General features: G+C 37.9%; 1 protein-coding gene across 1 annotated transcript; it reads right to left on the reverse strand.

Annotated features, from left to right (window-relative positions):
- Positions 1-416: 416 nt before the first annotated feature.
- LOC140928559 (STAM-binding protein-like) lies at positions 417-10507 on the reverse strand. The gene is made up of 11 exons (XM_073378318.1): positions 10343-10507; positions 7998-8062; positions 7140-7215; positions 6498-6599; positions 5766-6100; positions 5282-5325; positions 4538-4668; positions 4167-4304; positions 2861-2973; positions 1442-1544; positions 417-1224 (listed from the first exon to the last, which is right to left on the reverse strand). Exons 1-11 carry the CDS (start codon positions 10466-10468, stop codon positions 1165-1167), a joined length of 1293 nt encoding a protein of 430 aa, XP_073234419.1. The 5' UTR covers positions 10469-10507; the 3' UTR covers positions 417-1164.
- Positions 10508-12879: the final 2372 nt, after the last annotated feature.

Raw genomic sequence — 12879 nt, forward strand, 5'->3', positions numbered from 1 at the left:
AAGCGAGTGGAGATGTTGCTCCGCAAAGTCGCAAAGCAAAGACTTTACAGACATTTGTATGGTGGGGGGCACAAAACTTGCCCTCACCATACATTGTACAAACGTAAAATACAGTGTTTTTGTAGAGCTATGGCTTTGTTATTTTTCAACAAATCATGTTCAAACTTAGCATCTTTACTAATTTTACAGTGTTCTTCTGAAGTATTAAACCTGGTGTGAGCCATCTCAATTTCAAATGCATACAATTACTGATAAGTACGCATTGGAGCACACATCTCTGATTTTAAAATCTAAAATTCATGTTACTTTACAGTGAAACCTGTATTGAGCGTACAGCGTATTAGGCGGACACCCTCTATTAAGCGGACAGTAGTTGAAGTCCCCAAATTTATTTCTCTTATTTACTTTAAATTCAATTCAATTCAATTCAATCTTTATTTGCCATATATACAAAATTCTACAATGCAAGGTTGGAATAACGAGAGTAAATGAAACCTTTATTAAGCAGACACCTCTATTAAGTGGACGCGGACAGCTAAAAAGTGCCGGAAATGGTAATTTCTATTGTTGCCAACCTGTATTAAACGGACACTTGTAATTAAATTCCACCACCCAACATGCCAGACACCAGAAATGCGAAAGATTGCCTCGAATTGCCAACCCACAAATTTTTCAATTTTTACATTAAAAAACGTGACTAGACGAACTTATTTGATTAGTTTCACAGTACGGCATTGTTTTTAATTTTGTTTTGTTTGTATAGAGCTTGTTTGACTCATCTGATTTCTTCAAATTTGAGTTGCAATCTATGTTTATGGTACTATGATCAATTGGTCCACTTTGATAAAGAAATTAATGCAAATGTATATCATCATAGTCTCTGAGAGTATTCTAAAAGTTTCCACTGTTCATTGGAATGGCATTTGACACCTCATTTGACGTTATCTATTGACACCTGTATTAGGCAGACACCCTGTATTAAGTGGACACAACAGTATTCCCTGAAGGTGTCTGCTTAATACAGGTTTCACTGTATGTTGACCCCTCCAAATTTATTTTCATCAGATATTATCGCCTGGCGATTATATGGGAATAATTCTGTTATTTATTTCCTTCATAAGATGTTACTGATTACATAGTCTTCTTTACAAGAATTAAAATTCTTTATCTTAGATCAATCACTTCAACTCTGGCAACTTTGTCCCACAAAATGTGTGAACTTTCCTGAAAGGCAATTAGTAAAAAGAAAGCATTTTAGTACTCAGATTCCTGCTATTTAGAGAGTGTAGGCCATTGTTAAAAGGAATTCATTCATTTCTTTTCTGTGTAAGGGCAAGAAGGCAATTGATCACTTTGATGTGAGAGACTGAAAAACTGACTGGGAAAGATGTGAATAGGAATAGCAGTACAAAGGGAAAGTGTATAAGACAACAACACTTACCTGGTATAAAGGTGGCTCTTTAGGGTGTGGGTGAAATCCTGGTTTTTTACAGTTTAAAATAAACTGAAGACCATATTCCTGTGTGAGTGAAAACACTCCAGTCCTGCAAAAATACACAAACAATACATCTCAGCCTGCAGATTGGTCACATCCTGGGAGACATTGAAAAAAGTATTATATGAGCAGGCTCCGCCCCAAGGTCCAACAACTTACTCTTTTACATACAAATTTTGAAAGAAAAGGTACCCCTTTCACATACCCAGTTTAGAATGCGGCATCTCTTCAGCTGCAAATGCTTCTATTTTGCATATTATTTTACTTTCTATTTTAGTATATTTTATTTGATACATATTTTATTTTTGAGTTATAACTAACAAATAAAGGGCCGCAATGGAAACCCTGTTATTAAACCAATTACTTACTTACTTACTTACCTACTTACTTACTATTAAATTATTACGAATCCCTAAACTAAGAAGTTTTCTTGTCTTTTTCACAGCCTTAAAATGCGTCTGTCAGCCCTTTTAGGTCATTTTACAGAACCAAATGACACATTTCCCTACCCTTCTGTATACTTCAACCAGTGCAATCCCTACCCCTTCACGTACCTGATGTCTAAAAAATGTACTCCTTTCAGAGTGGAGCCTAGCTTCTTATAGGGTGCTATAGAGAGTACTGCCCTTCGGGGCCACATCATAGTTAATTGAGTGGAATGGTTATGAAACCTGTCAGACTCCTTTGTTGTATGTTTTTGTGGACCTGAAAGTGCACAACGTTCAAAAGAATTCCTATCATTTTGATTGTATTGACCAATAAAAACGTTGCATTAATTTATTCTGTAACAATTTGCCAACAGAAAACAAAGGATTGTGCACTTTCAGGGTGCTTCCAACATAAACTGCAGCACTGTTGTTTTTATCATTGATGTTTGCCGCTTTTCATAACCAGTCTCCTCTAATAACTATGGTCACATGTACTATTAATTTTGTCTACTATGGCAGTAATGACTTCTTGGGAATGTAAGTGATTTTTTCCTTTAGTCTTTCTCCATCATGGGGTTCTTACTAAATCAAGCTCTAGCTAAAAGCCTGCACTATGTTAGTGGCTCTCATAAAAAAGTGCAGCAGGAGTAGGATTTTTTTATATAAGTTTAGGAATCAGGTTCACAATGTTGCCCACACAAAAGACCTGCATCATACATGTGGATGATTCATGGAACCAGTGATGATTATTAAAGCTTCCTGATGTTGTGAAGGTTTTAAAAGCTATTATTGGTTACCGGTATACCCCATTCTAAATCAAACTTCATGACTCGATTGCGCAGCAAATGTAAAAATGTACACTTATAGGCATTCTGGGAAAGGAGCACCTGCTGGCACCATCATAATACGATGGTTGATAGTTACTGTTACTACTTACTCATCAAATTTTGGGGCACACACAATTGCAATAGCTTCAGGCATAATGAGTTGATAACTACAGTGCGTGTGAAGATCTACGCTTGACATGAAGCTGGTCTGAGAAGGGTGTGTCTGATGAAAATCAGTAGAAACACAGTTATATTTATGAAACAAATTTTACCTTTAAAATTGCATTATTGAATTATTTTAAATAAAAGGGGACCCATCAGGAAAGCAGACTTCTGACAAATACCTTTCAAGATTCTCACTCTCTCCTCCGCAGAGGGAGATGAAGGCTTGTCAGAAAATTAGAATTAAACCTCTCACAGAAGACCGATGTTGATGCTTCTGAGGCTTACCTTAACCCCTAAGGGAAACTATGTTAAAACGCCCAACCAAACAAATGCTATTTTAAAATAGTGATTTCAATTGTGCTTAAAATGTTGACATTGAAATATATGCTGTCTTCAACACAGTATGGCTGTGGTTTACTTGTTTTATGTAGATAATTCTTTACGTACAACCCTTAGGGAGACCTGGATGGGTAAAGATCATAGGCTTTCTGTCCTTAACACTCCAGTGTTAAAAGCAAGATCAAAATGTGCAATTTACGCCATTAATCAAGATGACGAGCATCTACACCTCTCTTTCATACTGGAGTCCTATATTTCATACAGGAGTCTCTTTATCTTAATTATTCTTTTCTGTAAACATGTTTATTCTGTGGAGAAATAAATACTACTTAAGTCCCACCCTCATGGGCTTTTACTCAGAGGATGGGGAGGGGAAATTCTCTTGTTATAAAAATTATTATTTTTTCTTTATGTGTGGAGTGCCAGTGAGAGCCTTTACAGTGGTAAACTGTGCAGTCCCTATTCACTCTGTCAGGTCGAGGCTTGGCAGGAAAGGAGAGAATAAACAAGCACTTAACATGCTTGGTTGTGCTAAAAATAAAAATCTTGTGAAGCAGAACAGTCTACTAAGGAGGAGAGAGCATGGAAGCAAAATGAGAATTTGACAATACATCAACAGTCACTTAGGGCCTCTTTTTTTACACCCCTTCATTCACTCAGTCCAAGAAAATACAAAAATTAAATAAACTTACTAGTAAATCTAAATATTATGGGTGTATTTAAATCTGATAAAACAACAAAAAATAATCAAAAGCCTATTAATGAACTAAGATTACTGAAAGAATAAACTTGAAGTGCTTGGTTGCACCTTCTGTTTTGAACTCACTAATAAAATACTCAGACTACTTATTACACAATACTTGCACGAACAGGGTCCCGTTCTCTGTTAATCATGCACAAGAGTATACTTACGTGGATCCAGCCTAAAGTTAAGAGGTCATAAGAATCTTGGATTTCAAACAGTTCCTCTTCACTCAGAGTTGTACATGAATCTGACGTAGAAGTTTGTTTTGGAATTATCAAATGAGTAATGCAGAACATATTGCTTTGCTGCAAAAAAGATTATGGAGAATGTTATATATATTATTGTAATTTTAAATGGTCTACATTGCACTATCCTTATGTGGCATGTTCGAGTTAAAATAATACGACCCCCTCTAATACTCTAAGTCCCTAGATAATGCGCGAATATGACTTAATGTTTCAATATTTGAAACAAACAGATCGATTTAGAACTTTATCATCAGCTGAATCAATAAATACTAAGTATTGATGATACTTACAAGGCGACCAGTAAGAATGCCACAAGTCTCCAGATTCTTTCGAGTGTTCTCTGATGCAAGACGTAGAAATACGCTAATAAGTTCTCCCGGAATATGAATCTTTCTAAGACCAAGAGATGGTGAGGATGCATCTATGAACAGTAAAGAGAATACTTTTCAATGGTAAAATTTTCCTCCAATGAATACAGTTTCCAGTCTTTAAACAGAATGCTGTTGATGATAAACTTTCAACCACCTTTTCAATACCTAGTAGAAAATCACCCCAAGACTTCTGTAATTAATTTCCAGTAACAGGGATGGGGAGATGTAGCTTAATTTTGATCCAATCTCCCCCCATAGCCCCATACAAACAAAACAGGTCCACCACAATATTACCTCGAAAATACTCCTGTGTTAAAAATGTAGTCTGATTTTAATGTTTTTCCTCATAAATCCAATGTGTTGCTTGCCAAATTATATCATTCTTTATGTCAACCCTTTATGCACTGTAAGTACCTGCCAAAATCCCTCAGTACGAGAACTAACACACAGAAACACATGGGCAAGAATCGAAGTTCGGTGACTTGAAAAATTGGAAATTTCAATTGTGAAAAAGTGCAGTCAACCCCTTGCTTTTTGATCCAAAAAGGCACCCATCCGGTCTTTGGTACACATGTACACCACCACCCTCACTCCCTAGGTTTACATATGCCTTCATGTATTTAGAGATTTCACTGCTACATAAATTCAAAAATGCATGCTAACCTGAAGCCATCACTGGTTTAGTTGACCTGTCAACTGATGGTACTCTGAAAAAAAAATTATAACACAAATCAAGTAATCACTGGCTTGCAAGTGTAAAGTGATAAAAATAAAAGCTATAAGCAAGTCTCGATTAGACTGTATGGCACCAGAAAGAGGAATGCGGGAATGCACATCATTCTCTTATAATCACACGGCTTGATATTAACCATCACATTAATGCTCATCGTGCAACCTATCAACATTATATTCTAGTCCAAAGCTGTAGCAGTAGGGAAGATGTTCATCACAAAAACTGGGTTTTATGCCCTCAGCCCTCACAATGCAAGTCTTTTGTAGCTTAGTGGTACAGCATCAGGAGTAGGTCATAGTTTTGCCTCCTGTTAGGAGAACTCAGAAATTTACGAGTTGCCTATGTTCACTTTCTGAAGAACAATCATTTGTATTTGTTCTATCGTTACCCATGTCAAAAGGCTGATCTTTTCACCTTGGAGTTGGTACAGAATAGAGTGATGAATAGCTTGGTGGCTGCACAGTTTCATGCGTCTGTCCAACATCACTGGGTGCAGTGTGTTCACGCTGATTCCCACCTACTTCTGTCCGGTCACTGAAAGATGATTCCTGATGTGACACAGGTGGAGCTGGATAATCTCCAATCAATGGAGGGGCACTTGGGGTGACAACTGTAGCCAAGCCTGTGTCTGCTGTTATCTCACTTTTATGCTGTTGCTGTAAAATTCTTTGAGCTTCCTGCTCTCTTCTTGTTCTTTCTTCTGCTTGTGCCTTCTCAAGCTCTCTTCTTTTTGCTTCTTCCTCCTCTTTCTACAATAAGTATAGCAAATAACAATCAATGACTTGTAGAACTTATGGGGAATCCTCCTCCAGTGCAGTGGAAAATATAGATGAACACTTACAAGAGTGTTGTTTATAAGAGAGCTTTGACTGTATAATGTAACAAAAACATTGATTGTGTGACTCCAGGCTAATACTGTCGACCAACATTTATGATGCAAACCAACACAGACAAGTTTTAGAACTATAATGCCAAATATTTTACACAGGAAAAGTCAATATAACACCTGGAACATAAATTAATATTATATATGTACATTTATTTATGCATAATTAATCAATCATAAACTTTTTTCATTTTTGGATCAATATAGGTATAAAATTTATATATATTTGCAATAAAGTTACTTTTGGTTATGGATCTTACCTTTTTGGTTTGCTCAGCTAAGAACTGGTTGTATTCCTGCTGATATCGTTCCTTTAAAACTCCTTTTAGTTCCTCTGCCAAGGTGAATGCCTTTCTGAGGCTCTACAAAACACATAATATAAAAATACATAATTATCAAGAGTTTCTGAGGTCTGTGATGATTTTCTAATGACCAAGGGGCCACAGCCTCAAAAATTCTTAAGGCATTTTAAAATGCAAAATTATTATTTATAGCAGAAAGAGTTTAAAAGAAGAAGAGGAGAGCACCTGGCCTCCATCCTTGCTGATGTGGTCTTTTGTGTGTTCAGCTTTTCTAAAACGTCTTTTTGTGCCCTGACATCTTCATTCATGACATTTTAAAACTTCGTCATCATCTTGACACTGAGACGTACTGAAGGTTGCCATAGCAATTTTGAAATTTCACACTTGTGAAATTACAAATTACAAATCAACGCTGAAATTTCGCACCCAAATTAAGGAGTAATTTGTCACCTGTGATATTAGCCCAGAAATATCCTATCCCAGCTACCCCTGAGGATCTAAAAAAACCATTTGCCCCCTGCCCCCTTAGCCCCAATTGTATGCTTTTAAATACAACTAAAATCACCAACATGAACTATTAACCCTTGAAACATTACTGACCTTCTTGTTGTTTGCTTTATCAATTGGTGGTGCTTTAGCATACTCTGGATGTAATGGAAGCTTCTCCACAAACAGCCTGCAAAGCAAACCACACATAATTTAACATACCGGTAGCTCAATTTTCAGAGGACACATGCAATATTTCATAGGCAGCTCAGGTACAGCTGAAAGCTTTGTAACAGTGGAGCCTTTATATAATGAGTTGTCAAGAGACTGGAAAAATATGTTTGACAAGGTTTGGCAATATCCAGGTTATTTCCGTATACAGTAGAACCTTTCTTCTGGGGATACCCTCTGAACCATATAAAATGTATTTTTCTTTTTATTCTGCCTCCGAATCGGCTATGGTCAATATTTCAAGCAGTTAAATAATGCATAAAGAAAATCATGATCAACTTATCATCGCAAAATTCTGTGTTGAAATCCCACAAGTGCGGTACATTGATTAATAGTTCATGTTGTGAAAGTTGTTGTCATTGTGACTAGCATTCACTTAAACTTATCCAAGCTTCACTTTTCAAGTGCTAAGGTGTCTCCTGAAAGGAGGTTAAACCCAGGTTTCAGGACCCAGAAAGAGTGTGCCTTTATTTTAAGACCACGGTACCCAGGACGATCGTTACCATGAAATCCTAGGACTTGTGATAGAAAAAGGAAAGCCAATTAACTCAGGATTAATGAGTGACCAAGCATTCTACCTGGTGGCACATTGGAGCTCTACCGGGCACCCTATGTTATAAACACTATGAACTACAACATCATGATTGTTGTCAACCATAATGGAGCTACACTGTAAAAGCTCTTTTTACAAGTAAGCCAGGTCTGATCATACTTTCACTAATTTAACTACACTATACTCACGTTATAAACTTGGAATATAAAATGAATGCCCTTTCCAAATCTCCTTCATCGTGGTAAATCCTTGCCTACATTCCAAGAGTTGAAGAGAAAAAAGGTGAGCTAGCTAGCTAGTACATGAGGCCCTGTTATGATTAACTTCTAACAAGCCACATGGCCTTGAAACGGTGACATTTTTAAGACAGCTGGAATGGCAACAAACAACACATAGATGGGTTGAAGCTGCGACATGGACAAGGCTTTTTCCTCAAATATGTGAAATTAAAGGTTTTTTTTAAACTCAGACTTGTAAAGTACATTTTGCAACCCCTTCAAAGGGTCTAATATATATTACAGGGGTCTATGATCAGTGAGGTAATGCCAGTTGTAAGGAGCCAGGCTAGCTTTAATGAAATTGTTGAGGGACTGCATATACCATACTCTAACTCAGGAGGGGCTACAAGCCCTAAACTTTTTGTACAACATGTGGTGGCACATCAAAGACTTTGTCCAGAGCATAACATTGCAAAACTGAAGGTATCAAGGACTCACAGGATCTCACACCACACGTCAATAAAAAATAAGTAAATGAATGTTGACGATACAATGTACTTTATTTTCGTGAAAGTGGTCATTTAGCAGAGCTTTCTCAAAGACTAATAGTAAATTAAGTAAAGCAACAGCATCAAGTTCATGACCTAGCTTATTTCTGGTTCACATAACTGCTCTCTAATCTCTGCCATAGTCTTTATAACAAACAAATGACTCTATAGGGGTTACACAATTACAGCTGTTAAACCAATAGTCCTCATTGTGGCTTCTGAGGTTAAGAATCACAACTGGCTGCAGGCAAATCAGTTGCCTGTTTACAAGCATGACCAAGGAGTTGAATTCAGGACTACTAAAAACAAAGCCAGCTGGTTGTTGGAGAATGGAGTGAACATGGGGCCTCAATATCCTAGTTACAATTACAGCACTCTGACTGCTCGGCTAAGCTACAATCATCGTCAAAAATGTTGGGAAGGTTACCAATTTTTACCTTTTTGGTACTTGTCCCCCCCCCGCCCCTGGATCAATGTTGGACAAAACTAAATTGTTTTTGTGCGTAATTGTTGTTACATGTCCCAACATTGAATAGGGGGCGCGGGGGGGATTCAGGAGAAGAACAAATAATCTTTTTTTAACATACACATAAGGCCTATGAAATCGGGCAATAATGTTGTTAAGTTATTCCATCTTCCCAACTACTTTTGTCCGTGATTGTAGCTCTGCCCAAAAGCCACTAGTGGAAAAAATCTCGTGGATCATGGTCCGGAAGTTAGGTAGAAGAGGGGGGAGGTTGAAAACTTTATGTCCTGTCATTTCATCTTCAGCCAGTTCAAACAGCTTGTTTTCACACCACTACAACTTATTTATTGAGAATAATCAAGCAACTGGGTGCAAAGAAAGTCAGTTTTACAGCCTGCCATTTGGGCAAGCTGTAGCTAGCATGTGCTAACCCACAAGACATTTCAACTAGCCCCAAAACCCTTTTCTATTAAGAGGATTGATTACAATCCTTCTGTAATTTGAATTTCCCAAAAAAACAGTACTTGCCCATCGGGCAAGTTAAGAACAAAAATCACTGGCCTGATAGCAAGGTCCACTAGCCCCCGGCTATCGGACACACCTTTCCTTGCACCCTGTCAAGTTCCAAAATTTGCAGCATAACATAAGATAACAACATAACAACTTTATTTAAGTGTCGATGTCTTTAGCTTATAAAAGCTAATTGGGGACACTAAAATAATAGGAAAAAATTATAAAATGAGTTTATACGTGGTATCATAAGGTGAATTTATAATTCTCTAAAGACTTATAAAGGTTCCTGGTGGACTTAAACACTCTAAAAGAATTACAGAGATCTGTACAGTGTATGTGTACAAAAAGAAACTTGCTGAATCATCAGGTAGATCGGAAAATGCCATGAAATGGGTTTAGTGAAACGATCTCTGGCTACGAAATCCCAAACTTTGAGTGACTTTTACGGATGTGCATATAACAAAAAACACTGTTGTGTATAAACGTTTATGAAAAAAATTACTTCAGTTCCTATTTTTAGAATTGACAGTGCTAGTATAATTCGAGTAATGAACATGTAAAAAAAGCTGATGCACGCTGTTTGCAAATAAGCCAAAAAAAATAAGCCAAAAAACTGAAATAATTACTAACTACAATGAACTTACAGTTCTTCATATCATAAAATTAAAAAAGGAAAGCATTAGTTTAAAAGTTTACAGTTGGTATATCGATACCAGCTTGCGAAATTTGGCGGCAGCTCGTTGTAAGCTTGTTATGTGAATAATATGAATAAGAGAATAAAGACTCACCATTTTCTCCATTTCGATACCCGACCTAAAGTATTTCTTGGGCGCTATACTGTTATCAACGTGTACTTGTCCTGCAAACTGCACTAGTTTTCTCACTCTTTCACCTGGATCTTGATCGTCCGCCATCTTTTCAATCGATGTTTTTTTTTTTGCGTTTAACACCTCAAGTAAGATGCCCCGAGTATCCTCCAAAGTTAAGGAATTTTCCACAGGCCTCCCAGAAAGTTCCTTGAAATTAGATTGATCTGATTGGTAGACTTTCAAAAACGTCCTTCGTTGTTCGTCGCTTGCTGCTTCGAGGCCTATTACAAAAGATCGCGAAGAAACTCATGAGGTCGTCTTGTGGCATGTCTATCTGATTGTTTGTAGCCTGCATAACAGGAGTTATTATTTTTTTACGCGTTTTTCAGGCAAGCGAAGGCAAACGTGAAGCGAACGAGGAGCACAGGAGTCAGCCTGTTTTCTACTACTCTCCACATTCTCGTGGCCCACATTCTCCACCCAACCGGCAGCCGCATTTTTTACCACACGGGGAAAGCAGCAAATAAGTAGTGATACTGGCAATTTTGGGGTTTTTAAAGTTCTGCGAGCTTGAAAAAATGGGGGAATCTTATGATCTTCAAAAGCACAAAAGGGGAGCAACTGAACTAATCACTCTCCTGGATATTTTTGTTTTTGTCCTAAGACACAATCGGTGGTATTTGTGTGAGGTCATTATGGGCTATGGATTTTAAAAAGGGTTCAAGATTTCCAAAATAGTACCATCCCTGTGTTTTCAAGCTTGGAACAATTGGTTTTCGCTCTGCGTGCCGGTAATCACCGCCTACTTTATACGATATGAGACACGTGCCAAAATATACTATCAGCGTGCAAGTTTTCTCGCTAAATGTCTCTGCGATTTGTCGTAAGAAAGCATAGTCCTGGAAATCACTAAATGAATTTCAAGAAGGATGAGCATCACCAATAAAAAAGTAGAATAAAGCGATAGAAATTGCATTCTTTTGTGGGCTTAGGCTTATTTATGTCCTACTCCATTGTGGGACTCATTCCCAGCCCTCATGAGGGTTATCTCCATGGCAGCTGTAAAAAATCAGCGAGTCCTCCAGGGTTGCAGAGGTCGTTTCAGTTCCCTTTTAGCAAAGCGAAAAAAGCGTACGAAATGCACAAGGCCATGTGATAAAGAAGAGAAAAAAGGAGGCGGAAAAGACTGCTACAGAGGCTAGGCGGCTCAAGACGCGTATTCCTTCCCCCATCACTGTTGCAACTTTACATTTTATATAACGGATTGGAAAGGCACTAAATCTCCGCAACGTCTCCATTGTTTCAGTCTGCGTATTTTTTTTTTTAAAAAATTCGAAATCTCCCACCCCTTACCTCTTAACTGAAAACAACATGGTCACCATTTTTTACCCATATTATTTTTTCTTTTTATCTTTTTTTTGGTGAATCTATTTCGATTTTTCTTCCTCAATCTCTTGTTCCCCTTTTCCTTTTTTTTGTCTTTCTAGTTTTGTTGCTCAATTTTTTTGTCGTTCTATAGCTTCAAATTTTGGCTGGCCAGCTTTCCATCTGCAAGGAGTGTTATTCGTAGTAGGTAAATAGTAAAACTGGTAGTGGGTTTTTCCCAAAACGTTTACTTGAGTTTTTGTTTGTAACTCTGTCAGGATTGGTCAGAATGTTCAAAGTGAGATACCTGCCAATCTATCCTCGCTTAATTTGCTTTTTATCAACTTCAACTGAAAGCTAAATAGGTCCAGGGCGGAAAATATGCACCGTTACATACAGAACGAGAACGACCAAAGCGTCATCTAAGGGTTTACAGTCAAGTTAACACACCCACAAAAACCTCGCTGCAAAACCTTAAATCACTCTTCATTCCAGCAAAACTATCTTGCGTCACTTCACATCAACTTCTAGGATAAAAACGTTCGGCATAACTCCACCACTTCATACATCACACATCTCAAGCATTAACAACAAATAACTCTAATTCTCTACTCACAAATCCCTTAAACGCATAAAACAACTTCACCTCCCCGTGATACAATGACAACCAAGTATACGCTCCCACAGCGTCTTGTAGTTAGACCCTTACCTATTCCCTGTGCAGCCTCCTCCCCGGCCTTCTTGCAATTCATTTCGGAGAAGTATCCGAGACGAACGGCCGGGATACTCAAAAACTCGCTCGGACAGTGTGACCCAAAACGTATAGACCGCGCGGAATAATTAGGCCTATGGACTGGGACTGGTTTGGAGCGTGACTCAGTCTGTACGGATACGATGAACAGCGCTTAAGAAGTGAATTTGCTTTCTTTTAGATAACCGCGATTATTCCCACCCACTTTTTTTATCAACTGTAGGCGAACCCTCCTGGAGTCGATTCCTAGGGACAATATCCAAGTACAGAAAGAAGAATAAAATTTCGTCCTCGCTTGTTTACGTCCTCAGTTAAACGTAAAATTAGGGAACTTCACGTCCTAGTTATGCAAAAACGGCAAAAAATAGCACATGAACTTATCTTAATGAGATTCCATCCG

The sequence above is a fragment of the Porites lutea genome, chromosome 2 (assembly GCF_958299795.1).
Source record: "Porites lutea chromosome 2, jaPorLute2.1, whole genome shotgun sequence".
Taxonomy (NCBI): domain Eukaryota; kingdom Metazoa; phylum Cnidaria; class Anthozoa; order Scleractinia; family Poritidae; genus Porites; species Porites lutea.

Bases quoted from the DNA above. Each gene is read 5' to 3' on its own strand.
- LOC140928559 (XM_073378318.1), bottom strand. From the start codon at position 10,468: ATGGCGGACGATCAAGATCCAGGTGAAAGAGTGAGAAAACTAGTGCAG. The intron at 8,063-10,342 runs GTGAGTCTTTAT...CTTGGAATGTAG, and splicing joins GTATCGAAATGGAGAAAATG to GCAAGGATTTACCACGATGA. The intron at 6,101-6,497 runs GTAAGATCCATA...TACTTATTGTAG, and splicing joins TAGCTGAGCAAACCAAAAAG to AAAGAGGAGGAAGAAGCAAA.